Source organism: Strix uralensis, chromosome 3 (genome assembly GCF_047716275.1).
Source record: "Strix uralensis isolate ZFMK-TIS-50842 chromosome 3, bStrUra1, whole genome shotgun sequence".
Taxonomy (NCBI): Eukaryota; Metazoa; Chordata; class Aves; order Strigiformes; family Strigidae; genus Strix; species Strix uralensis.
In genome coordinates, this window is record NC_133974.1 from 82002247 (window position 1) to 82028204 (window position 25958).

General features: G+C 36.6%; 1 protein-coding gene across 3 annotated transcripts in view; it reads left to right on the forward strand.

Annotated features, from left to right (window-relative positions):
- FAM120B (family with sequence similarity 120 member B) overlaps positions 1–23927 on the forward strand; it is a 55543-nt gene extending 31616 nt beyond the window's left edge. For 2 of the 3 annotated variants that reach the window (XM_074863068.1, XM_074863067.1), the window contains exons 7-11: positions 10409–10615; positions 14494–14602; positions 15862–15975; positions 20075–20132; positions 22318–23927. In XM_074863068.1, coding sequence (XP_074719169.1) covers positions 10409–10615; positions 14494–14602; positions 15862–15975; positions 20075–20132; positions 22318–22330 — 501 coding nt within the window. In that variant the 3' untranslated portion in view covers positions 22331–23927. Of the gene's footprint in view, positions 1–10408; positions 10616–14493; positions 14603–15861; positions 15976–20074; positions 20154–22317 lie in introns of all 3 variants that reach the window. The other variant, XM_074863070.1, reaches the window with a different exon arrangement.
- The last annotated feature ends 2031 nt before the right edge of the window (positions 23928–25958 follow it).

Below are 25958 nucleotides of genomic sequence, written 5' to 3' on the forward strand. Positions count from 1 at the left end.
TGGAATTTTTCAAATTACTATAGTAGAAATGTTCATCTCGAAGGTATCTAGGCTAACCAAGAACTGATTTGTTCCCTTTCTTTTCAAGTATATTCTTGATTGACATTATCATTGTGCAGGGGTTAAAAGTCAAGGTGGTGTCCAGTTCCTATCTGTTGCTTCCTCTCTTAACTTTGGTCAGTTCTTTCTCATATTTTAGTTCTTACTTGTAACGCTTATGTATCAGTAGTCTCAATAGTAGAAGTTCTTTAGCCAAAAGTGCTGTGTAAATGGGAATTTTCAATGTATTTTTAACAACAGCATTGATGTCATGCATATATTCTCCTCCCCTTCACCTATATTTTGGGATTATTTCGTTTGATGTTCACTGAATAATAACCAAGATGTGGTTAAAGGGGCTTTTTCTAAAGAAATGGAGCTGTGTTAAGAGAAAAGTGATATATGTACATTATAACATCCCTTACCGGCATTATATCTTAGCACCTCAAGACATCATCACTTGTTAAGACAATTCTATCCCAGCGTTATAAATGAGGAAACAACACACAGGGACAATAAACACCAGATCTGTAAAGGTGGTTGTGTGCTACCTCCAAACAAAATTAGTGATTTATGGGGCATTTTAGTTAATTGTTTAGGATGTCTTGTCTAATCAGCATGTCTAGTGTCACACTAGCACTAGTAGGAAGCATATACACATTAACTAAAAAGGTATATTACATTCAGCTGGGCTGCTATATGTTTCCCTGATAGATTTAAAAGAAGAGGCATTAAGTTCCTTGCCAAATACGAAATTGTGTATGTATTGGTTTTAGCAAGGGCAGTTAATACATACCTAAGTGTTGTTTCCTATTTAGTAATAGTTTTCTATTTACTTTATGTGTATAGGATACAGAAAGACATCTTGGCAGAAAATATTTCTATGCTAGGACTGAAGTTCCATAAGTTCCTACTAAAGTCAATGAGAGCTTTACTACTGAATTTAATAAAAGCGGATCTATGTCAATGCACTTTTGAAAAATCATCCCTCAGTCTGCTCAGCGTTAATTACTTTTTAGCAAAATTACACAATTGTATGTTGTATTTGTACACTGAGGCTTCGATACAACAGAGGCATACTTCAGTCTAGCACAACAGCAAGTAACATTTTTCAGTTATAGGAGGCTGAAAGCATAGTGGTTCTGCAGGAAGTGTCTTTTGGCACAGCACCTTGTGTCAAAAAAAATAGGTACCTTTTGTTTAAAAATGGCTGTGGATCAGCCATCCTGAGGCTGGAATGTCAGTGAATGCTTATTTCATCAGCAAAGCGCCTGCAGAGTCCAGTGCTGGCTGAAGTGCTGAGATCGCAAAGTTTGGCTTATTACAGAGCATGCATTTTCTTTTAGACAGCATTCTTCTCCATGTTAAGTACACCTTTAAAAATGGCCAAGTTACTCTCATATAAACTGTTTCCCTATTTATAGTCAATTTGCTCTGACATAGTGCTGATACAAGAAAATGTAGAATATTACATGTAAGTTATATTATTTTCTTCAAAACCTTTATTTGTAGTCAGTTCTTGAATAGCTCAGAAGAACGTCTTTATGCAACAGCTGTGTGCACTAAACAAGGATTCTCTAATTTCACTGTATGTGTTCATCTAAACTACAGCATAGGGTTGATGTTCTTGTGCCAAAAGGTAGCAACTTTCAAGCCATGTATGGCAGTTTTCCATTCCAAAAGAAATAGGTGTTCTATAAGTGGATATTCTATTGCAGCTTAATTACAAATAAGTTCCTAGTATCTTGATCATAAGTTGCAGGCTGGCAGCTCCTTTCACAGGTCATCTGAGAATGTTACGTTGATTCATGGTTCGATTTGTCTTGGACCTCAGGATTGTCGTGAAATAGAAGCAGATCAGTTCTACTTTTCTTCCTCAACCCATGGACTTAACACCTGGAAATTTCCTTAGCCAGAACTGTTTACCTTGGACCATATTACTTCAGAAGGTGAACCATAGTATCAACAAAGCAGCTGCTTTGCAATACAAAGAAATGCTAGGAGAAAAAAAGAACAAAACCTGTATTGCACTGTCAAACAATATTTGGTCTCCTGGAATTCTCTGTACTAAACATCTTAGTTCAATGACAGTCTTATTTAAAGAGCTTGTATACCAGACATGACATTAGTAACAGTTGTCATAATGTTTTTGGAAACTGCAGAGCTTCAGGTGTACTAAATTTTGCCTGTTGTAATTCTGCTGAAGTTCGCTGGTCTTTCTGTTGGTTTCAGTGGAAAATAGATCAGGCCATTGAAAAGTGTGTACTCAATGCAGCTTAAGAGAGGAAATGATCATACATTAAGAAAACTAAATAGATCTTGAACATCTACTCTGACTCTGGGAAGAAAAAAACCCAAAACTAATTTTTAAGCTTGGCTAATTAAGCCTTGCACAGGTTTAGCAGTGAACTCTCACCTATCAAAATTTCTTTGTAGTCACAATGATATCTTAATCCACGGCAGTGGTTTCACAGTACACTGCGAAAAATGTCCACAAGATAAGCCACCAGACAGCAGCACACCGAGCAGTTGCATGCCTAACCAGCTGTCATTTGCCAATACAGTCTGTGGCTGTGAAAGGACACGCCTGCATTAACAAAGATAGCCAGGCACACTCTGCTGAGTAGTTGAGTTGGTGGCAGAATTTTTACTCCAAAAACTTTGTTCCATGGACCAGTCCTGTGATTAAACAAAGGGAAAGGACCGGGGTAGGTGTGGGTAAGAACTTTAGATCAGGAGTGTGGTCAAGATGCAGGAGGTGTCAAATGAAGCCTCTCATTTTAAAGATTTTGGTAAAGGAGCTAGTCAGTATACAGTAGAACGGAGAAATATATAGTGAGTGTCAGAAAGTAAGGAAGTGGGAGAAGTTTGATCTTTGAAAGCTTACAATGGAAAGTTACTGGAACTAAGAGGGAAGTGACCTTTTGTATGTTTTTTAAATTTTTCTCTGTGTCCCCTAATAACTTTTGAATATGTTGGCTAATTTCAGCCATGTTTGACAGAGATGTAGGAGTCTCTGAGAGAAATAAGTTACTGCCCATTGTTTTAAATAGGCAGCTGGGGATAAGGGGGAAGGCACTCTAAATTGCCCAACAGGAGGAAGCTTTAATGTGACATCACATTATTAGGGCATCCGTGTGAGAGGGAGGCATTGCTACAGGCATGGGAAAAATTTTCAAATAATTACTGAACCATTTCAGATGCCAGTGGCATAGCACATACAGGAGTCCATCAGTTCCTGGTGTAGATGTACCAGGAGTCTGTCAGCAGTTTTTCTCCCATCAGGGAGAAACATTATTAGTTGCAAGGCAGGTTAAACTACCAATACTTCCCCTTCTCATAATTCCGCAACATTTAACTACTGTATGGAAAAAAAAAAAAAAGGAAAGAAAATGTGATCATAAGAGTTTTCAGAGTCCCAAACAAATAAAATGTATTTTGCTACCAAATAAATCCGATATTATCTGTATGATAGAAAGGTGAGGAGGTTCAAAGATAAGTATGTCACCAAAAGCATGAGCTTACTATTTAAGACAGTAAAAATTAAAATCCTAATAAATCCATTCACTTTTATAGAAGGGACATGGCTGCTGGCTGGGCTATAGTCAGATGGTTAGCCGGATAACTATAACTCAAAATTTATGCCAATATTTTGTAAACGTCACATGTATTATGGACTGTCATTAGCCCAATAATCATTTAGATCAGAGTCGGGCAGTTGTGACTAAAATAAGAAAAGTAATGTTATTTTAATCTCTTTTGAAGGTGCTAGTGTACAAATAAGCTGAAGGGGCTAAACTTTTTAACTGGTGATATTTATCATCATAGAAATGTCATTTATGCTGGGTTTTATTGTAGGTATGATTAAGAGCTCTGATAAAGGCCGATATTTTTGAAAATTAAACAAGAAGTGAGAAGCAATCTTTTTGGAACTGAAGGAGATTTTTATCTGGTTTCAGCTTGATTAGCAATAGTACTTTTGTGTTACTATTTTGTAGGGTGCTTAAAGGTAAAAGCAATTTTGAAGCTTTTTTTAGGTTGACTTCATTGGCTTAACGTAAATAAGTGTTCCACAGAGAGGTATCATTTTACATCAAACGCCTGATAAAACGCAGTAAATAACCTTTCCTCAACATATAAACACTAAACAATTGGGTTGTTTACTGCTAAATATTTACTTCGAGGCCTTAGAAGTGTTTAAAAACTGGTTTTTCTAGTTTCTGTTGCAGCAGATGCCCTCATAGGATCTCTTTTCAATCCCCATTTTCCTTTGCACACCTTGTTTACGCAGGAAGAGCTTAATTTAAACCTTAATCTTTTATCAGAATAAACACTTACTGGTCCTTCTCTCCCCCCTGAATCTGACAGGTCAAGGAAGCAGGTGATGTACTACACTCCCAGCAGCCTGTTGCTTAGAGCTGACTGATGCCAAGTAAATGTACTGTTTTACCAGCTCAACTCTGCAGGATAACACTGCTTAAGTTTACCACCACTGCACCAGTTTAGGTTATCTTTGCTCAAGAACAAAGCACATAGTTCCAGCACAGAGGGGTTTTAGCATCTTTTGACAACTCACACTGTGAATTTATACTAATAGCTGGAGACAGAAAGATCTGGAATTCAATAAAGGACTCAGTCTTTTCCTTGAAAGAATTTGTTTAGTGGTACTTTCCATTGCAGAGAATTTAACTTTAGTGAAGTTGTCATCAGTTGACAGTTCATCTCTTTATATCTGGAACACAATGTGCCTTACTTCTCCCAGGCAAAGCTCAGCCTTACTGTTTTAATGACAAGTTCCTGAGATAGGATCTAGCTGCTGCCTTTATTGCTGAAGCATAAATTGCCTATGGTTAAATATTTGATCATTTAAGGTACAGGTGAGTATGGGGGAAGTAATGTAAGAAGGTATACTGATAATATACTGACTGAGTTCAAATGCATCTGAAAAGAACCAGTTAAACTAGGAAATACTCAGATTTTTATCACCATCACTTGAATTCCAGCAGTTCATTGCTTGAGTCAAATTTCATTGATTTTTAATTATTGTTCTTCAATTGATTAATTTTAACTAGAAATTAGCAAATACTAACCTGTCACTGAATGTTGTGTTTTCCTTTTTATAACAGAAACAGGTATGTTCCTTTGAGGGTGGATTGGGTGGGGAAGGGGGGGAAAAATGCCTTATGTAATTTTAAGTTATTTCTTTTTAAATTTGTATTTTAAAATGTTAGCCACAGTCATATCTTCTGTATTCAGCACAACCACAGGAAGAAGGCAACAGATTAGGAGAAAAATTAAATGCATAAGAACAAGTTTAACCTAAGTAACAATTATTAATACAAATTTTTTTCATCGAAAAAGTGTGTCTCTAGAATGTTGTTGAAAATCCTACTAAAGGAACCAGTTCTTAAATGAAGTGTAGTATTTAGTGCATTGAGATCCTGTGCACAGATGACGTGTAAAGCAGCACAAGTAAAGAATTGTAAAATAATTATCATATCTTTGCCTTTCTCCTTGGTTTCTAGAAATTAAGATAGTGAGGTGACTTTGCCAGTGGGTGCGGTTCTCGCCTTCATTTGTGTCTGCTGACATCTGGCACATTCAGATACTTGCCCTCACATTTCAAGTGCGGTAGAACCTATTCATCTTTTTAACAGAATTTGAACCCTCTGAACTCTGTAGAGTGATGAAGGAGTTGTGGGGCTTTTTAGTAAGTTCCTGAAAATAGGTTGTGCAGCTTTCAAAGTGCATAGGATAAAGTTTACACCTCTATCAAAAAATCACTTCTGAATCCCCAAAGAAGACTCAGAAGAGTAGTAGTATTTCCTTAAAACATAAAGGTATTTTTACATCCTGATTATTTTTTAATTATTATTTAGTTAGATGTAATTTGACCTGGAAATTTGCATTTCATATACAAGATCCATGTATTTTCCTTCCTGAAGTAAAAACTCTTGAGCAGGATATACAGTCTCTGGGTCTAGATTTGTAAACTGCTCCTGTGAGTCAATACTTTCCTTCTTGCAAAGCCTCTTTCTGTGGTCAATGAGGATGCACACCAGCACAGAGATCAGCCTGAACTTGTGATCCACCAGGTAAAGCCCTGTGTTTCTAGCGCAGAAAAAAGCCATGGTATAAGTCTGTGATGATGGCTTTTCTAGCAAAGATATTTCTCAAATTGTTAGAAAAAAAATTATACGTTAGTGAAGTGAGCACTGTAACACTTTTCTCACTCTTTTCAAGTGAGATTACTCAGTTCAGCTCAGGCCTTCTAAGCACAATATCAGTAACCTGTGCTGCAATGGTACTAGAGGACTGTGAACTTTGAGTTCTCTTCTCAGTCTTCAGTTAGTGTTGGCAAATAGGAAAGATAATCTTTTTCCCCAAAAGCTGAGATGGTGGGGAGCTGCTGTTGGTAGGAACAGCAGCAGGGGCACAGCGCAGGCAGCTGATGCAGGAGGAGCAGTTCTCACGCACTCCCTGTCTCTCTCACACAGATGTCATCAGCTGGTGGTAGGAGTAGCAGCAGCGGGATCACAGGGGTGTATCTCACATGATTCACTGGGGTCCTTAGTTTATAAAAATAGTAAAAAGAACAGGCACAATTTCCAATAAGAAGTAATCTCTAGGGTGTAATGCCCTGGAAGGCAAGCCTTCCTTTCTTTTGGAATTTTCCACTTCTCCTCGTCATGACGTCTTTGCATTGCAGACACCAAGCAGTTGTGAGCATTCCCATGGCAAAGCAAGTCTGTGGTTTGCCATGTGCACAGGCTCATTGTTATAGACTCACTGTGCTTTCATTTTCTTTGTTTTTCATTGCCAGACACAGAAAATAGAAACTACCCTTTGGTGAATGTGTTTCCTGTCTTATTTTAATAAAGAAATCACTGTTGATAGTTCTTGCCAATATTGGTTTCTGTTAAAAAAACAAACCTTACCTGATATTCACCACCACCACCCCCAATACTTTAGTGCTTTAGGAAAGTTCTGGATTGATATCCCTAGACAGTGAAGTCTTCTACCTGTAAAACCTGTCACTAGCAACATTATTTTATCTTTTTAACCAGTATGTCTCAAGTGTAGTTGAAAAGAGCACAGCTAGGGTTGTATTGGTGGCTCAGACTTCATATTTACTTATGCAGAAGTGGAGATCAGCATCAATTGCAGTACTGCACTGATCTCCAGCTTGAGACAGCAAGCCTCTTGAGACAGAAGGTCCTCTTCTACATTTTACCATTTTGTGCATCACCATCAAAAGCAAAATTTTTCAAATTCTCATTTAGACACTTGTTCTGCAAATATGCATGCATTTGTTTTGCACTAACTTGAAAAAGGTTACTGAAGAAAGTTGGGTTAATCACATACTTGTGTTAGGTCTATGCTTAGAGTTTTCAGAATAAAATAAAGATATAAAAGCTTTATTTTAAGAGTTATAGCCCAGATGGCATCCAGCATTCACATATAGTATTAGTAATCTGTTCTAACAGCTGTTTTACATCCTTGGTACCAGTGGGATTATAAAGTACAGTAAAAGCATCTTTGTCAGTAAATGACAAAAAGGTATGAATTAATAGTTGTATAGTACACAGCCATTAAATTAGAAGGTGGAAAATTGTGTGCTGCAGATGACAGCATTTACTGTTTTCTTTCCAGCAGCTTAAATACTTGTTTTCATTATTCTTCATTTCATTATACTTGTTTTCGTTATTCTTCAGTTTGTTTTCAGCAATTAAATCTTTTGATGTTATCAGCCATTACTGATAATTCAGTGACAGAAGATACTGATTTGTATGACAGTGAATTTCAGTCTGTTTTTGTACTGATCTATAATAGAGACTGTTGATGGTATAAAACATATTGGCATAAATTTGGCCAAGTTTGGTGCAGCTGGTTGATGTGCTACTATCACTCTTGGCCTCTACTGCTCATTGTAGCTTGACATGTCCATTTTTCTTATAGCTTAAGAGCAAAACTTTACCACTTGTCAAAGTGCTCTAAAGTATATTATTGAAGTTATTTAAAGTTCAATTTATTGTTGCATTGAGGACAAGACCAGGGTGCATAAATTTTGAAAGAATTTCCTTGCTGGATTAGTTTACAAAAAAAAGGGAATTCTGAGGATTCCCGGCAGTTCTTACTCTTTGTACTTTCTGCTCATAAAGTCTTACTTTGTGATCACAAACCAAGCAGATTCCATTTTAAAGCTTGTAATGATGTGGACTCATTTCCTTAGCAGATCTTAAGATCTGATTAGGTGATCAGAAACAATCTGGTTAGTGCAATGTAAGAATCAGCTGCAACATGATAACTGGCTGTGCACTCTTACAGTCTACTTTAGTACAAATAGTACTGGTTCACTTAAACTACATTCCTCTTTCAGGTACCCTTCAGCATTGTTAAATGGTTTGCAAAAACCTGCTTTACTTGCCACAGGAAGAGAGTTATAAGTGTGCATGTAGTTACTAGTCTCAGCTTTCAAAAAGATAGCTTACATCTGGAAGCAATAACTTCCTGAAACTCAATAGCCTGATTCCATACTGAAAATACTTTTATTTTAAAGGCAGGGGAGAAGAAGGTCTCCCTTACTCAAGTATGAAGTGTCGGTCAGAAGAGGATGGGCCTTTCATTTTCTAGATGACTGCTCAAATTAGCTTGTGTTGTTGGCATGTGTCTGGATGTCAGTGGTTATCTTCAGTTGTCTGTATTGGGTGAATTTCAAGTACTGAGTGTCATGTTGGGTCAGTGCCCTCGTGGCCAGCTTGATGCCTTTCCAGGAATCACTAGATGCAGAAGAAGTTCTTCCCAGAGGGCTCTGGACTACCCTGACTGGTACCTTTTGCCTGCATCATCATCTCTAGGTCCTCTTTTGCTCTTGCACTGTAGAAAAAAGCAGACAGTGAAGGTACACCTCATATCTTCAAGTCAGTTTAACAGAACCCTACTGCCCCTTGTCTGTGGTTACAGGGAACCCTGTCACAGAAGCCAGTTTCACATAGTCAAATTATGCAATAGACTTCAGCTTATTGCATAATAATACAGAAAATCTAAATCCTTGACCAGGTTCTAGCAACATTCTCCAAATGGTATATTGTGTGTGTCTCTTTTGGAAGAAGCTTTGTAGCTCCATGTTGCTAGCAAAGGTTTTCTGGGTTTGTTACATGGACCTTAGGGAGGAAAAACTTCTGATCCATCAGTAAAACATTTCATGTTGTCTGCTATTACTTGTAATTTTTTTAAATGGGACACTGATGGTGTATATGCATACCTCTAAGTCTTTTGGGGATATTTCAAGATGTAAGACGTTATTGTTAGTAATAATGGGCCAACCCTTTCCATTGCATTTCAAAGAAACAATTCACAGCTCTTCAGGAGCTAGGGCTACGACAAATTTGAGCCACATTTTGGTCCTTTCTGTTCTGGCCTATTTTAGATGCTATTCCATTCCTGGTATAACTTATACTGTAAGGAAAACTGTACTGTAAGGGTACAACAGCTGCCACAGATTACAGTATTGATGGTCACACTGTTATGAATCCTTCTTGGTCCTGACAGACTGCTTCGGTACAGACTGTGGAAAAGGCGCTCCCCACTGAGGAGCTTTGTACTGTTTACACAATACTTAAAATGATAGTTTTCCCCATACTGGATTCAAGGCTTTTACAGTTTGCTATGCTCTGTCACAGCAGGATGTTAAATTCACCCATCAAGTTTATTTTGGCCATGAGTTCTAATTGTCTCGTGGAGTTTCTCATTTTGCATTTTCTGGATGTTGTCATACCATTCCAATATTTCTTCTGGAGACATCCATGCTGGAGTGAAATAATTTGACTTTCAGACTACAGTCAGAGGAGATTTTTAGAGTGTTTAAAATAAAAGCCTGGGCTCAATAAACTTTGTTCTGTCAAATCTTATAATTTAAATGAACTCTAAGTGCTGTAACATTTCCTGGTTAATCAAACTGCGGAAGGTCAGTGGATCACCGTACACATCCTTTTATACTCCCAGTTCATGTTTTGCATTCCACTAACAGAATTCTTTCTGGGGAACTGCTAATGCTTGGGAAACGCTATGGAGAATAGCCATTTATTTTGTCTTTCTGTTTTAATTTTGAATGTATCTGTCCTAAAAACTTGAGATGCTGTATTTGTTAAAATAGACTTCACTTCTTTCACTTAATTGAATAAAACTAGATACAGAATCCTTTGATGAATTCTACTGTGCAGTAGAGGACCATCATTGTCACAGCTTTGGGACTGTTTATCAATTGCTTTGCTGTTCGCATGATTATATGTGATGGTAAAATTGTTTGTATTTCCTGATTTGTGAGGCCTACCTTTTTTTTTTCATATGTGTGTGTGTGTGTTAACAGCTTGCACAAGTGGACTCCAGAGCTGTACATCTTGGCGCTGTCTTTGTTCGTGGCCTTACAACTTTGCTTATGGCCAATAGTGCCTGTGGCTTTCCATTCAGAATGGATGATTTGATGCCTTGGGAAGTGTTTGATGGAAAACTTTTTCAAGAAAAATACCAGCAGTCGCACCGAGGTTGCTCTTTGGAAGAGCTTTTGGAAAGCAATGTGAGTAATCGCATCCTCACAGACAGTTCTGTATTCTTTGAAAAATGTACCTGTCCATGTTTGTTTGTTGTTTTAATATTCATGTTTACACTGGTCCCCTTTCTTTGTATTTTTCCTCTCTTCCTTACTCCTTTTTCATCCTCTGCCAAAAAAACCTAAGAAGGTAGAAATACTGAGACTATGAAGGAAGCTTTAATTTTACCTTTATTTTTGTTTCCATTACTCAGAAGGTAATATAAGGAGGTGTCAAGATGGTTGACACTTGTGAAAATGAAAATGCCTGTAATGGTTTTCTAGTGCTAAGATATTAATGAGATCTTTCTCCTGCAAGATTTTAGGCAACTTATTAAGAATGTCTGTAAATAAGAATACTGGGTATAATTTTTAAACTGTTTCAGAGTGATATTTTTTAAAGGTATTAAGGAACCTAAAGTTTGAGATGAAGGTTTGGTGAGTTCAAAGAGGAACTGGAAATCAGAGGGGGGTATATATCTAGGTATTCTTTTAGAACTCACCAGGTACCTTCCTGTATCTCTAAGTACTTACTTAATTCTCAGTCCCACTTTTCAGAAGCTGGGGGGTTTGTACAATTTGAATGCTATGTTACCAGAAAACCAGTATGACACAAACTATGTCTGCCCAGGCAAGGCAGTCTTGCTGGATATGGGCCATATCTGATGCGTTAGGGTGGCATCATGTCTAGGCTCAGAGATAGGGTCTGCTAGGCTGGGTGCAAGGCTGTATTAATGCACTAGTGAAGTCTGGGACCAGACCTGGCTTGTGCCTCACCAGCACAGAATACGTGAAGAGATGCTTGGGTGGATCTGTGCTCATCTGTGTAAAGACCTTTGATTAATGCGTCTCTTTTCAATGTGGAACTGAAAATCCTGTACCATTTAATTACTTTTGAAAATTTTACCTTTGAAATGTTTTTACCTGCTGTTACATAGATCACTTGAGGTTGAAATAAGTAGTGATTACAGAGAAAAAAGGTTTTTAAATGATTTTGATCTCATGCATTCAATATCAGTTGTTGTATAATTAGTTTTCTTTTCTAATTTTGTGTCCAATTACATACCATCCTGATCTGGATGAGTGGAACGCGTGTGGGTAGGTGGAATGTATGTGTTTTCAGCATGGAGAAGGAGGATAATCCTTTCCATATGGAATCAATCATATGATTAGGACTATAGCCTCTATCCAAATCCTGTGGTTCCCATTAATTGGTCCATTGATTTCAGTAGATTTTGAATTGGGCTAGTGGTTCATCCAGTTTTTCATGTAGGACTTTTGCAGAACAATAGAGGGTCTAAAGAATAAATGGAAAAATGTAAAACTATACAGATCTATGTGAAATTGATACTTCTTTTCCATTTGGGTAGTATTCAGGTCAGTGAATAACTTTTACAATATGTTTCTAAATCTGTACAAAATTTATATTGGCTGAGAGTTATTTTTAAATGTGTTAGGTAGTATGTTTTAGCTAACATTTGAAAATCTTGATGTCATCAGGTTAAAGTTATATTTTAACCTGTCTTAGAAGGAAGATGAAGGAAGATGCTTAAATCCCTAGAACAGAGTTGGAAATTGGCTTGAGCAACTAAAATATCTAGGTTAGGGTTTTTAAAAGCCTGATACTGTAGTTTAAACAAACCCCAGATAAACTGTTCTGTTGTGGAGAAAAATAGTCTAGCCCTGTGAATTTTTAGAGTATTTTAAATATCTTTTTCTTTTTTAGGTACACTTTTATGGTACATATATGGCAGAGATAGCTCCCAGACTAATAAAATACTTTCCAGCTTATCAGTTTGAGGCAAGAATCTGTTTTGGGGAGAATTGCCAAGAGATGCCAGTTTAGCTGGGGACACTGACAAGGCAACAAGCATATGTGATTGGTTTTTCCGATTATTATAAGTTCAACTTTAATAAATAAAACTGGTACTTAGTTCCTGGCAGAGCTTAATGTACTGCCGGAAGACAAGGTCTTTCAGCACTTGTTTGTTAACAATCTACCCTTGAGCACCATAAATCTAACCTGATGATAGCAACAGCATTGTATTCAGAAAAAAGTTATTCTACATGGGATGTTTTGTCATAGAAAAGATAAGTAATAGGAAAAAGTTACTCCTTTTGGTGTTCGGTACTTGTCTCCTAAGGTCCCTTCTCTATGATCTGGACAGTTACATTACTTCAGGAAGTTCGGGAGATCTCAGAATCAGTGTTGTTTTGATTATGATGGGCTTAAATACAGTTAATAGCTTTATGAAAATTACAGTAGAAATGCAATCTTGGTTAAATATTTACATGTATACCAGAGATTTTGAACATTTTAGGGTTTGCTTCCCACAGATTCTTGTACCAAAAAGAAAAAACTGTATAAATTAAATGCAGTTGATATATTTGTGGGCAAGTTTTTGTGTAGCTCAGCTCTTTGTAGCCTAGCAGCTGTTAAAGAATAGAAAGCTTCTGATAAGAATCAAAAGTAGAGCCATCTTGCTTTTTTAAAAAACATGCTCAGCTCATATTATGCTAGTTCTCTGTTTTTCATAACAGTAATCATACTAGTTTGTTTATCCATAAGAAAATTGAACATAATAGTCTCATAAAGCAGTGAGACAATGATATTATCACTTTATTAGCCTTTTTATTGTGCTTCTCACTAATGAGTAAGTTCATGATCAATTTTTTAAAATAAAAACAAAATTACCTAATGGGGTCAGCGTAGGTGATATGTTTTGTCCTTTTCTGATCATGCCTTTCATCCAAACTTCATAAACACATTCTGAATTTATTCTCCCAAGAATACGATGGAAGGTTTTTCCCATTAGTAAGTGTTCTTCACAGACTGTACTCTATTTGTGTGGAAAAAAATAAATCTGTGGGTTTTGTTTAAGGCTCTATAAAGAGGTTTGTTAACTCAAAAAATGTGCTAGGGAAGTTTGCAGGAAGGTTCAGGGATTCAGACTCTACCTCTAATTTAAGAAACCTCTCTAGTTGCTGCAGTCTTGCCACCTGTTGAATTTTTCCCTTAACCTATAATACTCTCCCCTCCTTCCTGCTCCCCCTCCACCTTGGTGGTTACAAAAAGGAATTGTCATTCTCTAAAAATCAGTTCGGTTTTAGGAAAATCAGAAATTACACTATTGCTCTAAAAAATCTGTCTTTTCATAATTTTTTTCAATGTGTACTACCCACATGCCCAGTACAAATCAATAAAAAAGACACTTCTTCAAAGCTCACTGAAATCAGTGAAAGTTAAGGATATATCACATCTCTTAGTATTGTGTCTTTAAATAGCTTCAGCTTGTCCTTTTGACAGTAGAATTTTTCATCACACCACAAGGTAAACATTTTTATTTAATTCCCCCATTTCACTTTAGACTTGGTTATATTTTATCAGTCAGGAGTTGGGGCTGATGTATTACTATGGTGATGTTTCTAATGTATGCGATTAAGATACTTTGAGTTTCTCACTGGTGTGTTTTCCATCAGTTCGTCAATCCTTATCTGGAGGCTTTAACCATCTCTGCCTGAGGTATTGCTGATAGAAGACTAGTTAAGTATATCTACAGGTGCAAGGTAATAGAATAGGAAAGCAAGTGATTTACAGATGTGAGCAGAGAATAAAAACCAACTTCACTGAGAAAGGGGAAAACATTCCTTCTGCACCCCTACTCATCCCTCCAAGGATCCACTTTGAATATGAAATGTTTGAACTTTGTTTCCTGCAAAAAATGCAAACAAGATCTACCATTTTCACATATGCATGAGTGTGGGCTAAGAAAATTGTTTTAGCTGCTGTATATGTGATTGATTTGCACTACACCTGAAGAAAGAAAAGCAGAACAGTTATTGTTTTTTAACCCTATTGCCTGCAGGAGTCTTTGTATACACCCTTCCAGAATCTGAAGTCTTTAATTTGCAAGGTTTGCATGGCGAAGAAAAGAACAATACAGAGCAGACCAAGAGGGGATGGATTTATCACAGGTTGGCATTGTGTTAATTTTCTCAATAAAGTCAATATATTGATGAGCTGAAGTATCCTTCAACAGCAGCAGCTTTTACATAGGCAGCCCATCAAGCTAAGTAAATTGTAAGGTCTTTCTCCAAGAAACCAAAGGAGATATCTAAGAAATATTTCCTGGTTTTAGGAATTCATGTGAATTTGATTACTCAAGTTTGGATAAAATAATATTTCCATCTAGCTACGTACTTAGTGAGATATATGCAGTAAATAAAATATCATTCACTGACAGAAACATGAATGCTATTTGCTCAGTGGCTAAAGTTATTTTTATAGGAGTTAGATTCGTCTTTTCCCTCAGGGGAGCTATTTTAACGTTGCTAGTTGAAAGTCTTGAGTGAGGCACTGAAGAGAGAATACTCCTTATTGGACTGACTGACATAGTTCAAAATACAAAAAAGCTTTTGGGCAACCTGGAGAATGGGTGTTTTTTTGCTTAAGACCTTGCACTTTTTTTCCCCCAACTTTATGGCTTAGTTTACTAAAGACTTCTTTTTTTTCCCCACCTGATCTGCCTGACTTTCAGGGAGAGAAACATCTAACGGGTTTTTAGCATCATTCACAGATCAGCCTGAATGTTGGGACTTTTGAGACTTCGAAATAATTCACACTGAATCTCAGTGTTTATGCTGGTATTATGTTTATTACCTGCTTAAGACCTGATCAATTATAATGTCTGTGAGGATAAAAATTACCCCTTCAGAATTCCTTGAGCAAATTAAAACCAACAGAATGATTTTCTGCTAGTTCAATACTTTGCATTATGTGACAGCAATACTTCTGATGTGGCACTACAACATAGTGGTGGTGGACATTCAAAACTAAGGGTATCTGTTGGTGATTTATGATATCAAACCTTGTTAGCATCTGCTATTGCTTGAGAGCTGTAGTTAACCATTTTAATTATGATTTGTGATTCCAATTGGGACAGATATTTCTGGTTTGTTTTAATGACTGCAGTCTCCAAATCTGTGTCATAAAATTTTGATCTGGTTTCTAAATACACTTGTTAACAGCTTGTAATCATGATGTGCATAGATGGAAATGAGGACAAGAACCATGCTTATTAGGCTGACTTTAGTTTGGAAAAATCGTAATTATGCATAAGTATTTTGGCATAAAACTAAGAAATGTTGTTTCCTGAAAAAGAATATGATGTCTCTCTTTTTCTTCATTTAATCTTATATACACTCAGAGTTGCTTAGTAAATACTATTTTTCAGGAACACAACAAAGAGAATTTAATCCCAGGTTTCAGCAAACACACAGAAGTTCTTTTGTTCCTCCATATCATAACCAGATGAGGGGCTTCCTATGGAGAAATCCTCAACCCCAAGGTAAAAGATGTGTGCACGTGTGTGTGTTTGAAATTGTCTCTATCAACAGTGTAACAGCTCTGTGTCTATATGCCATTACCCTGGGGCCACAGCAGTCAGGAACAAAACTTGCATCAGTTACAGTTGTGTACTACCATTTGCAAAAACTAACTCTGCAAGGTGAAGTAGAGTGTGGCATTATAATCTGGAGTTGTCTTTTACTCACAGTGTTCTGGGAAAAAAGCTTTCATGTGGTATTTAAGCTTTCCGTGCTTGGTCTTAGATGAACTGTGTTTAAAATTGTGATAGTTCTAAAACAGATTGGCACAGCTGCACAGAAATGTCTGTCAGTGGTCTTTAGCTGCAGATCTTAGTTCATACTTCAACAAAACACTTAAGCATATGAATAAAGTTAAACACATTCTTAAGTGGTTTTCTAGATCAGGGTCTAAGCTTCCAGACCATTACCTAAGCAATACAAATGCAAGTTCTATCTTGTCTTGGCATTAATCTTAAATCATTCACCAATCTCGCTTCTTGAACAGAACAGGCATTTCAATGAAGCATCATTGTCAATAAAACTGTTGAGATTACATAATTTAGTTTTACTTCCTCATTATTATGAGTTAAAGCATATAAACGTAGATTAAAGAAAATAAGCAAAAGGAAGAGAAGTGTATAAGAAAGAACAATTATTTTATTAAGTCTGCGAAGCTGAAATTTCTTGTATGTTTCCAGATGAGGTTTTCAAAGAAGACTGATGATGTGATTAGGGAGGATAAATAATAAATAAATACAGTAAAGTCTTAAATGTGTTTCAGCTACCACTATTGTATGCTTGAGAGTGGGATACTATCATTTGATTCACAGATAAGATTGTTTGATCATGTATGTAAAATGTAAAGGTAAAATATAGAGTATGTATGCTGACTGTGAGCAGAACCAAAACTGGTCACCGTTACTATGACCATCTCAAGAAGCCTGCTATTCAGGGGTCAGGTCATCTCTGGCCAGCACCAGAGCACTTACAACTAGATGTATTCCACAAAGTACGTTTTTACAGTAATTGTGCTGAACTGTGTTATAAATGTGTTTCAGTAACATTATTAAGACATCTTGGTCTTCTACAGTAGCCCTATTTACTACCCTCAGAATGCTCTTAAAACCTGATCCCATAAATGCAGTAAAGTTGCCTCTGCTATAATAAAATAGATTTATTGGAAAAATATATCTGTCCTTACAAAACAGCCTTGTAATGTTTTAGAGGTCCTTTTAAACTGATCTGACAAGATGACTCATTTTGACAAAGTTTCTTTTTCCTAAGTTTGCTAATACTAAGACAGGTATTTGGGTTGCTTCATTATGTAGCTGTTCTTTGCTATATGTGTGTCTTACCAAAGAGAGCAGAAAAAAGAACAAAAAAGTAGTGATTTTGTGTTCCATGATAGCTTACATGATAATACTTCATAGTAATATTACAGATATATATCTATCCCATTCTTTATATACATTCCCATGGTATACTGTTATGGTTCCTGCTGTTGCATGTTATATATAAATAATTGGATTAAATGCATTAAAAAGTAATGGAACAGTAACCACGGGACCCATATCTTCTGTGTCAGGAGTGTACCTAATGATTAGGCAGCCTTTGCTCTCTCTTATCAGTTAATGTTTAGGAATTCCATGACAATGTCTCAACTTCAACAGTGGAGGAAAGAGTGCCTCCACCCAGAAAGAACAAACCTAAGAAGCACTGGTATTTCTCTGAAATGATGGTTTGAATGCCCTTAGGCAGACCAAGAATTGAGCTTAGGCATCCCTCATTTTATGATGAATACTAACCACTGATCTGTTGTAATTAACATCTCATCCTCTATCTGTATTTTGAGAGAAGGGAATTCAGCTGTGGGTTTTCTGGGGTTATGGGTTTTTTTGTTTTGGTTTGGTTTGATTCTCTTTATTTATTTATTTATTTAAAGTTCTCTTCATAAATTTCTTGGCTGTGTCATAAACGGAGAGTGCATCCATGTAACTCAGAGCAGGACGTCTAAGCCTCACGGGGAGGTAGATTTTCCCTTAGTGTTTCTTGTTTGTTAATTTAGAAGACTTCCTATTTAGCACTCTGATGCTGGTTTAACAGATTGGAGGTATCTAATTTAAAGCTAAGGTTAGGCTTCTGTTACGGAGATATGAAACTTTGCATTGCAGCACTTCGTAATCTGTGTACTTTGAGTTTATAAGTCTTGCCTGATGCAGCATAGATGTCTGTAGTAAAACATGACTTTACAGATTCTAGGTTCATGGCTGAAACACCACAGCACATGCCGTATAGCCTGTTGGTAAACAAAACTTCATTAATTAGCAGTTAAGACTACTAATATATTGTTTTGAATCACATTGTTATCTCATTCTACAAATAGCTAAAAATAAAGTGAGCACTAAGAACTGTGGAAATCACTATTGAGTATCATGTGTCTTTGTCACTTTCTTCAGCAGTCCAACTGATAAACACTGAGATTGTTTGTCATAGCATACAAACTACCACCTAGATCTAAATCAACATACAAAAGAGAGAAGAAAAAAAAAGAAAATAAAAAGTCTAACCTTATCTGTGTGTTGTCTTATATACTTTTATAGCTATATTTTAAAATTTCAGTGATTTGCACAATGGTTCTCATACTAGTATTTGAAAACCTGTCTGAAAAGTGAGCTGAAGATAAGGGAAGGAGGTAGGGGAGTGTCTGTGAGACTGGTTGTAACAGCTACATGAATGGTTGAAATCAAGGATACCCTAATACATTACAAATAGTGAAAGATGTTGGCAAGGATATAGAATTTCTGCCAGTGCTAAGGTGAACATCACAACTCTCTATATGATGGACCCATAGAGGGGATGAGGACGTAGTAAGAGCTGTTAGAGACCTAGAAGTAATGGATGGCAATTGCAGCTACCAGTCATCTACCATCAGAATCATAACCAGCAAGATGGGGAAATAGTGAAGCGTTTTGACAATTTCACACTTGCATTTAGAAGTTGTTGGATTTGGGGGTCAACTGTATTCTGCCTAAGAAAATTAGGTTCTCTTCAAAAAAATGGTTTTGCTTTCTTTGTTTCCATCCACCTTTGCCTTGTTTTTCTTCCATCTCTCTATTGGAAAATAAGAGAAAAAGGAAAACGGGCAGCTTTTGTTTTTTAAATAATTCAATTTAGAAAATGCCACTTTTTCAAAAGTGATTTATTTTTCTTTAAAAACAAGGTCTTGGAGAAAAGCTTTTATGGAAAATTGAAGGCAGTTTTGTAGGGGAAAAGAAAGATGAGTGTCAAGGAAAGATATGAAAAAAATAGAGTTGTTGGAGATATGTCTCACTCAAGAGAAACTCTTTTGTCCAAGACAAAAGGGAATTATCCAGCGTCCCATTTCTTCATGGAATGTAATTGCATCAGAAGTGTACATGCACTTCAGTCTTAGCACATTGTAAACCGTGTAGCTGAACATAATACAACTATACTGAAGGATCTGAGTTTATAACAAGTTTTCATTTGCTAGTTACTTAATCAAGGCTTCCACACTTGTGTTGCATACTCTGTTCAAGCACATTTCTGATTAACAGGATTTTGATAGAACTGTAATGTTGGTGGGACTTGGTAGAACTTTGGTGCTGAAAAAAAATTTCATTTACAGTTTGAGTACTACTTTGCTTATAGGAATCTATAGCTAAAGCAGTATTGTACACAGGCACACTTAAACCAGGATGAAAATGTTTGTTAATATAGCTTATGTCTGCTTCTAAATAGTGTATTTTCCTTTCCTGAATTCACACAGTCTGATCTACCAACCACAGTGTATGTATGGACCTGTATGATTCACTGTCCTAACCCATTAATTGGACTAGACTTAAAAGTTACAGTGATCCAAGAGCTTTAAGAAGAGCAATGCCACCATGGACTTTATCCTCCAACATCTCAAAATACGAGCCATAATTATACACCTGCTGGAGAGGGACGTGTTTCTTTTTTGTATAAATGTAATTTTTCTTGCAGACTGCCTGAATAAGCTCTTGTTTTCCTGCTTTAATGTTAATTAAAAATATTTAATTCCTTTCCCACTCCTTCCAGGTAGAGAATATGGATTGGGACATCCAGGTCGGAGGAGAAGATTTCACTTTGTTCCTCGGTAAAGAATACATGTGTACAGGTAGCAAACTGAGATAATGGGATAGTTACCATTGAGATAATGTTTGTCTATGAGAGCCTCTTTTTATGAACATCACAGAGTAACTGAACCATGTTACTGCAGAGGAAATCACTCACAGCTGAGGCTATTCAGCTTATTAATCACGTCATGTTAGGTCTAAGCTTGTTATGAGACCAGAATCACTGAAACTTAAGGTAAAGGTATCAGGCTGAAGCACACTAACATGCCAGTGTAGCTACATTGTTTTGTCCATTTGACACTGGAAAGTCTGAAGTGTTTTTACAGCATTGTTAGATATTCCTGACTATAAATTTTAAGACTTAAACTATAAGTTTTACATATTTTTGTTACAGCTGTGGATACTACAAGAGTTTGCTCCCTATGAATAATGTGGCATATCCATCCTGAATGGTGGTTTGTGTCTTAATTTTGGGTTATATCTTTATCTTAAGGGTTATACCATTGTTACTGAAACCTGTTGAAAAGTTTGAAACATGTCATCATTGATGTAAACACCATCTGCCAGTGGAACAAAATGACCTTCCTGTAAAATGCAGCACTTTTTTTACAAGAGCCAAAAATTGCTATTACTTCTGGCACTTCTAAAGTTAATCAGCTTCTTCTGTCTATCTCAGCTGACTCTGCAGAGTGAACCACATCACTGCTGAGGAGAAAAAGAATGTCATGCTTTACTTCTATAATAAATAATACTTATGAGAACTAAGTATTTTCTCCTGTCCAGAATTCTAATTTAAACACTTATCTTCAGAATTATTTCTTAAAAATTGATGTATTTCACTTTGTGATTCAATTTCAGTGATGTATGTATTTCTTTAATTATAACATTAATTCATTTTAAATCAAGTTAATATAAATAATACTAAAGAAATGTAAAATAAGAGAGCACATGGAATTTTTAACAGCACCCACATGATCCCATATTGGTAAATTGGTACCACAAAAGCCCCTCTTCAAGTCGTTACTTGTGTTTTTTAAGAAACTGTTTTAGAGATTAAAACAACTTTCTTATGTCTTCCATTTGCATACCCATTCAGTTAAAAATAAACAGAGATACTTTACTTAATTACTGTCTTCAGACAAAAAAAAATAGGCAGTTATGTAGAAACTGCATTTTAAATCATGAAGTGTAAAAATTATACCAGAGGAAAAAAGTGTCAGCAACACTTATGTCACACAGAAAGTGGGTGACACACTTAGAACCATGTTTATCTCTTTACTGATCTGCATCTAAAACTAATTGAAAATCATCTCCATCCATGTAATCTTCAATAATTTCATGCTTTTCTTAGGTTTCTAGCAATCTTTGAATGGAGTTGGCTCAAGTGGATGCTTATGGTACTGACAGGGTTTCAGCTGTTCGTGCTCTGAAATCCCAGTATCTTTAGTTTTGTACTTCAGCATTTTCAGTACATGAAGTTATATCATAACCTCTCTCCTTCTCATATGGGAGGTATATGATGAAAGAAAACTGAAAGCCTCATGTCCTGTTCCTGCTCTCAAAAAAGTCTGAGCAGCAGAAAAAGAGGATGACCAAAGATAGAGGGGAAATGTTAAGAGCAAGTTTTGAAATCTGATAGAGTTTGCAGATTTTTGTAAGACCATGTTTAGTTATTGAGGATGATGACTATTCCAAACAGAGAAGTCAGTGGTGTTGCACATGGACAAAACTTTGTATTTACACAGCAAGCTGTGGCCTTAATGTTTATCATGTTGGAAAATCCACTCTTTTGGATTATTTTTTTTGTTTTGTTTTGAATAATATCATTATCTTGTTAGTGTAGTTCTCATAATCATCATTCTAGATTTTACTGATACAGGAACTGTGTCTCAGTCTTAGGCTTCTTAATGTATTAATGCCAGGATAATTTGGTTTTATAAGCATTTGAAAATTAAATTTGAAAATTAAATTTGCATCTGAAAACTATCTCATGACCCTTACTAACAGAGAGTAGCAGACACTATAAAACTTAATGCTTGTAAGACTCGCAGAACTTAAGGTTCAAACGTAAGTGCTGATCAGACTAATTAATACATAGAGCACTCACTAAACCCAGAACGCATCATTATGGCAACAGGCTGTAACTTCTAAAACTGTTGATGTTCATGTGTCTTATTTGGCTCCTCACAACTGTTTGTCTTTTAGATCACCCAGGTGACCCTACTCATTACTGCAAGTGGATGAAAATGGATAAGAGAACAAGATACATTTTTATGAAAAGCTATATGCTGAAGATCATAAAAACTTCATCACTATTTCAGAAATGGTGGTGGGAAGGCTCTAATCAGAGACTTATCATGCCTCATTTTCAGTATCATTTTATTTTGTATACTTTTGTTCTAGCCTATGTCTTAGAAAAGTAAACTATGGAATGTTGTGAAACAATTATTATATATTTAAGTTCCAGATAGTATTGTTTGGAGCACTTACAAAAACCTTGTTGACACAGTTATGAAAAATGACCATTAAAAAATTATGCCTAAAAAGTAGAGGCCAGTCCTAGGTGTTGAAGAAGGCTGCACATATTTAATTAATTCATCTGGTTCTGTTGTGAAAACTATTATGTCTCTTCTGTAAAACCTTTATTCTATATGAGGCTGAAAGTGCCCAGTCTTGGACAAGAAAAGGGTACTTCTAAAGTGTTTACAATCATATCGCGGTTTAAAAATGTTAACTTTTCTATCATGCGGCTTACTTTCATAGTTCCTTGGTCTCAAAAAATGAGAAAAGGGTAGCTAAAACATTCCAGAAAGTTACAAAATTAGTTTCTATATACAAAACTGCTAAAGCTTTAATGTCCTATTATTTTGGGGTCTTTCAGAGCTGAATCAAATGCATAGTCCTCTTCTGGAATACATAGAATTCTCCTCTGTATGTATGAGTCATTTATGAAACATTTAAGGTTTATGCCAGACCTTACATCTGTCTTTCTCCTCAAAGTAAAGGTGTCAGTGTGGGCCTCAGGCAACTATAATTTTGGAGGAAATTCTAAATCAAGGGGAAACTAACAGACATTTTGAATGCATTCTTTTGTTGTTGTTGTTTGAAGCACACAGAGTAAAATTTTTTCCTCGTTGACATCATTGATGCGTCTTTTGCAGATATTAGTGGCACCATGATTTTACTCCATACTGATAAGGTAGTCCCAAGAGATCTAAGTAAATAGACAGAGTACAGGTAGGGCAATCGGGTATCTCCTGTGTTAATTTTCACTGGTCTGTTATTCATCACACAAATTTTATTACTATTTTGGAGATATGTGAATTTTTAGAAAAGTACATAAGTACACTTGAAATTAAATGTCTTTAGAAGTGTTTAGCATGATGAAAATGCATTATTTTTATATTCCAAAGAGAAAATTTAGCTCTAATTTTGAAATCTGTTTTCAGAAGTACTATAGCTATTGTACAACTTGCATTTGTCTTTATGGTGCAGTGATTACTGATTTACACTCTGTTGGTTTTAGTCCATTATTGTTCAGTTAATACTGTTTCTTAGACCTTGTGCAGGTAACTCCTTTGAGTCAACTGTCAGTGGAACTATTTAGTATACGTGTTATGTCAAAATGAATAATATTGTCAGATATATATAGCTCAATATTATCATTTCCTCGCATGTATTTTTCTGTTTGTAACCTAATGAATATATTCATTCATATTCTGTATATAGCAATAATCCAGCTAAACAAATAAATTGGCAGCAATACAGGATTTCTAGTTCTATTAAAAGTTTGAACAGACACAATTTTTACACAACACAGTGTGCAATTTGCATTCCAGCTTTCTTTTTCTATTGATTTGTCACTGACTTTAATTGTACTACCACTTTTTCCTTTTTCTGCCCCCCCCCCCCCCCCCCTTTTGGAATAATGTGGTCTGAGCTTTATGGAAAGTTCTCTAGTTTCAGGAATCTCATGATGTATAATAGTGTATTTGAAAAGAATGTAACTGTGTGCCAGAATTTGTTGGTAATTCCCCCTTCAGGCTTAGATATGAGAAAAGATTTCTTTTGGCCTCAATAAACAAAGTTAAATACAGTTAGAGTGGCAGTTTTGCTGTGCTAGTTGTGGTATGTTATGAATTGTTGGTAATAATTACCCTGACTACTGAAGAATTGTTAGCTTCTCTGTGAGGTTTTTTTTCCTCCTAATGTTAGACCATAAGCAGAAGCTGCTTATTACTATTTCCAAGCGAAAAGATTTTTTTCCCACCGGGAATCAGAGAGTGAAAGCAGAAGCATGAAGTTGAAACACAGAGGTGCTACTTTCTTGTCTCACTGAACTTTAAATTGGTCAGAGTACCATAAAGCTTATGGACTGTAGAAGGAAATAATATACAAGAACTTGACCTTAAAGATTACAGTCTAATAGGGTTTCTTTAATATGTGGACTATGGGGTTACTTTGAACGGGTACAGGACAGAGGAAAAACAGATGTGGATTTGAAGTGAAGGAGCTGTCTTCTCTAGCCTGTGCACTGGGTAGCTGCCTTTCATCAGATGTTCACTGAAATTGTGTATTTATTAATTAGCTTTATTCCCCTTCTGGGAGGGGATTCAGAGAACATTCATTAACATCAATAACTTAATCAACTGTGACTCAGCAAAAGTTGTGACATGGTCATTGTGAGAGAAAGAGTGACCGATAGGAAGACATTTGTCAACTTTCCTTTTTATCTACTGTGTGTCCTTCATCTTACATTACTTTTCTCATTTGTGACACCATCAGACTGGGAATCTGAATCTGGACTGCACAGAAAACACTGAAACACTGAGTTAATCTTATAATGCTGTGGCACTGTAAGCATCAAAACACATAGATTATATCTGTTTTATAAAACAGAAAACTACAGTTTTAATTGCTTTGCTACCTCAGCAAGTGCTGCACCAAGGTGGAGGGGAACAGCAGTGCTAAAGCTCTACAAATCTTTGTGCCATGCTGTCTGGGCAAAGTTATGAGGATAATCAAACGTGGTATTATTTTGCAAAGGTGGTCTTTAATTAAATGTCAGGGAAGAAGATCAAAAATTTACATGTTTAGGTTTAAACATTGACTCCCTCTTGTCAGCTAAGCTGGGGGGCAGGCTAGTATATGCTCCTTCCCTAGGAAGGCTGATGGGAGATTCCTCCGTGATGCAGAGCCTCCTTCTTAGAGAGTGTCTTTTGGTGATACAGAAGCATGGTCAGTCCAATAAATAAGCAGAAGCCTTGGCCTGTTTATGCCACATAGGCATATCATGCTTGAGAGTGTAGGGATACCATGATGTTTTGTGAGTCTGGGGAGGCTGCCCTCTTAGATACATTTTGATGACCTGGTAAGGTTGCTCCTGAATGTAGGTCATTCAGACGTGCTGAGGTTGCTCAGGACAGTGCTCAGTGATGGTGAGCATACAAGCTCCAGTGTTTCCTAATGTCCCAGTACAGAGATGTCCGATGGCCACATGGCTGGCGGAGCCCTAGATGCTCTACCAGGCTCTCCTCCTGGCCCGCAAGGGTTTGGCTGCTTGCAGCTGGTTGACCTCGGATCCAGTGGCTGTGTAAGAAAGACCTGTGTGAAAAGTCTCATTGGAGGCCTCTGTCCCTTGGCTCAAGAGTTGCATTTAAGCCCAGGTCCTTGCCCTTGATCCTTGCCTAACCTACTTTGCAGGCATGCCTGTGTCTAGTCTGGCACCTTGCTGATTCTGCCCTTGCCTTTCTGACTTGACTTCCTGGTTTGGCCTGGGACACCCCTCATCACCATAGACTTCTCCAGTGATGAACAGAACTGTTGTGTGAACCTGGTTACCATCA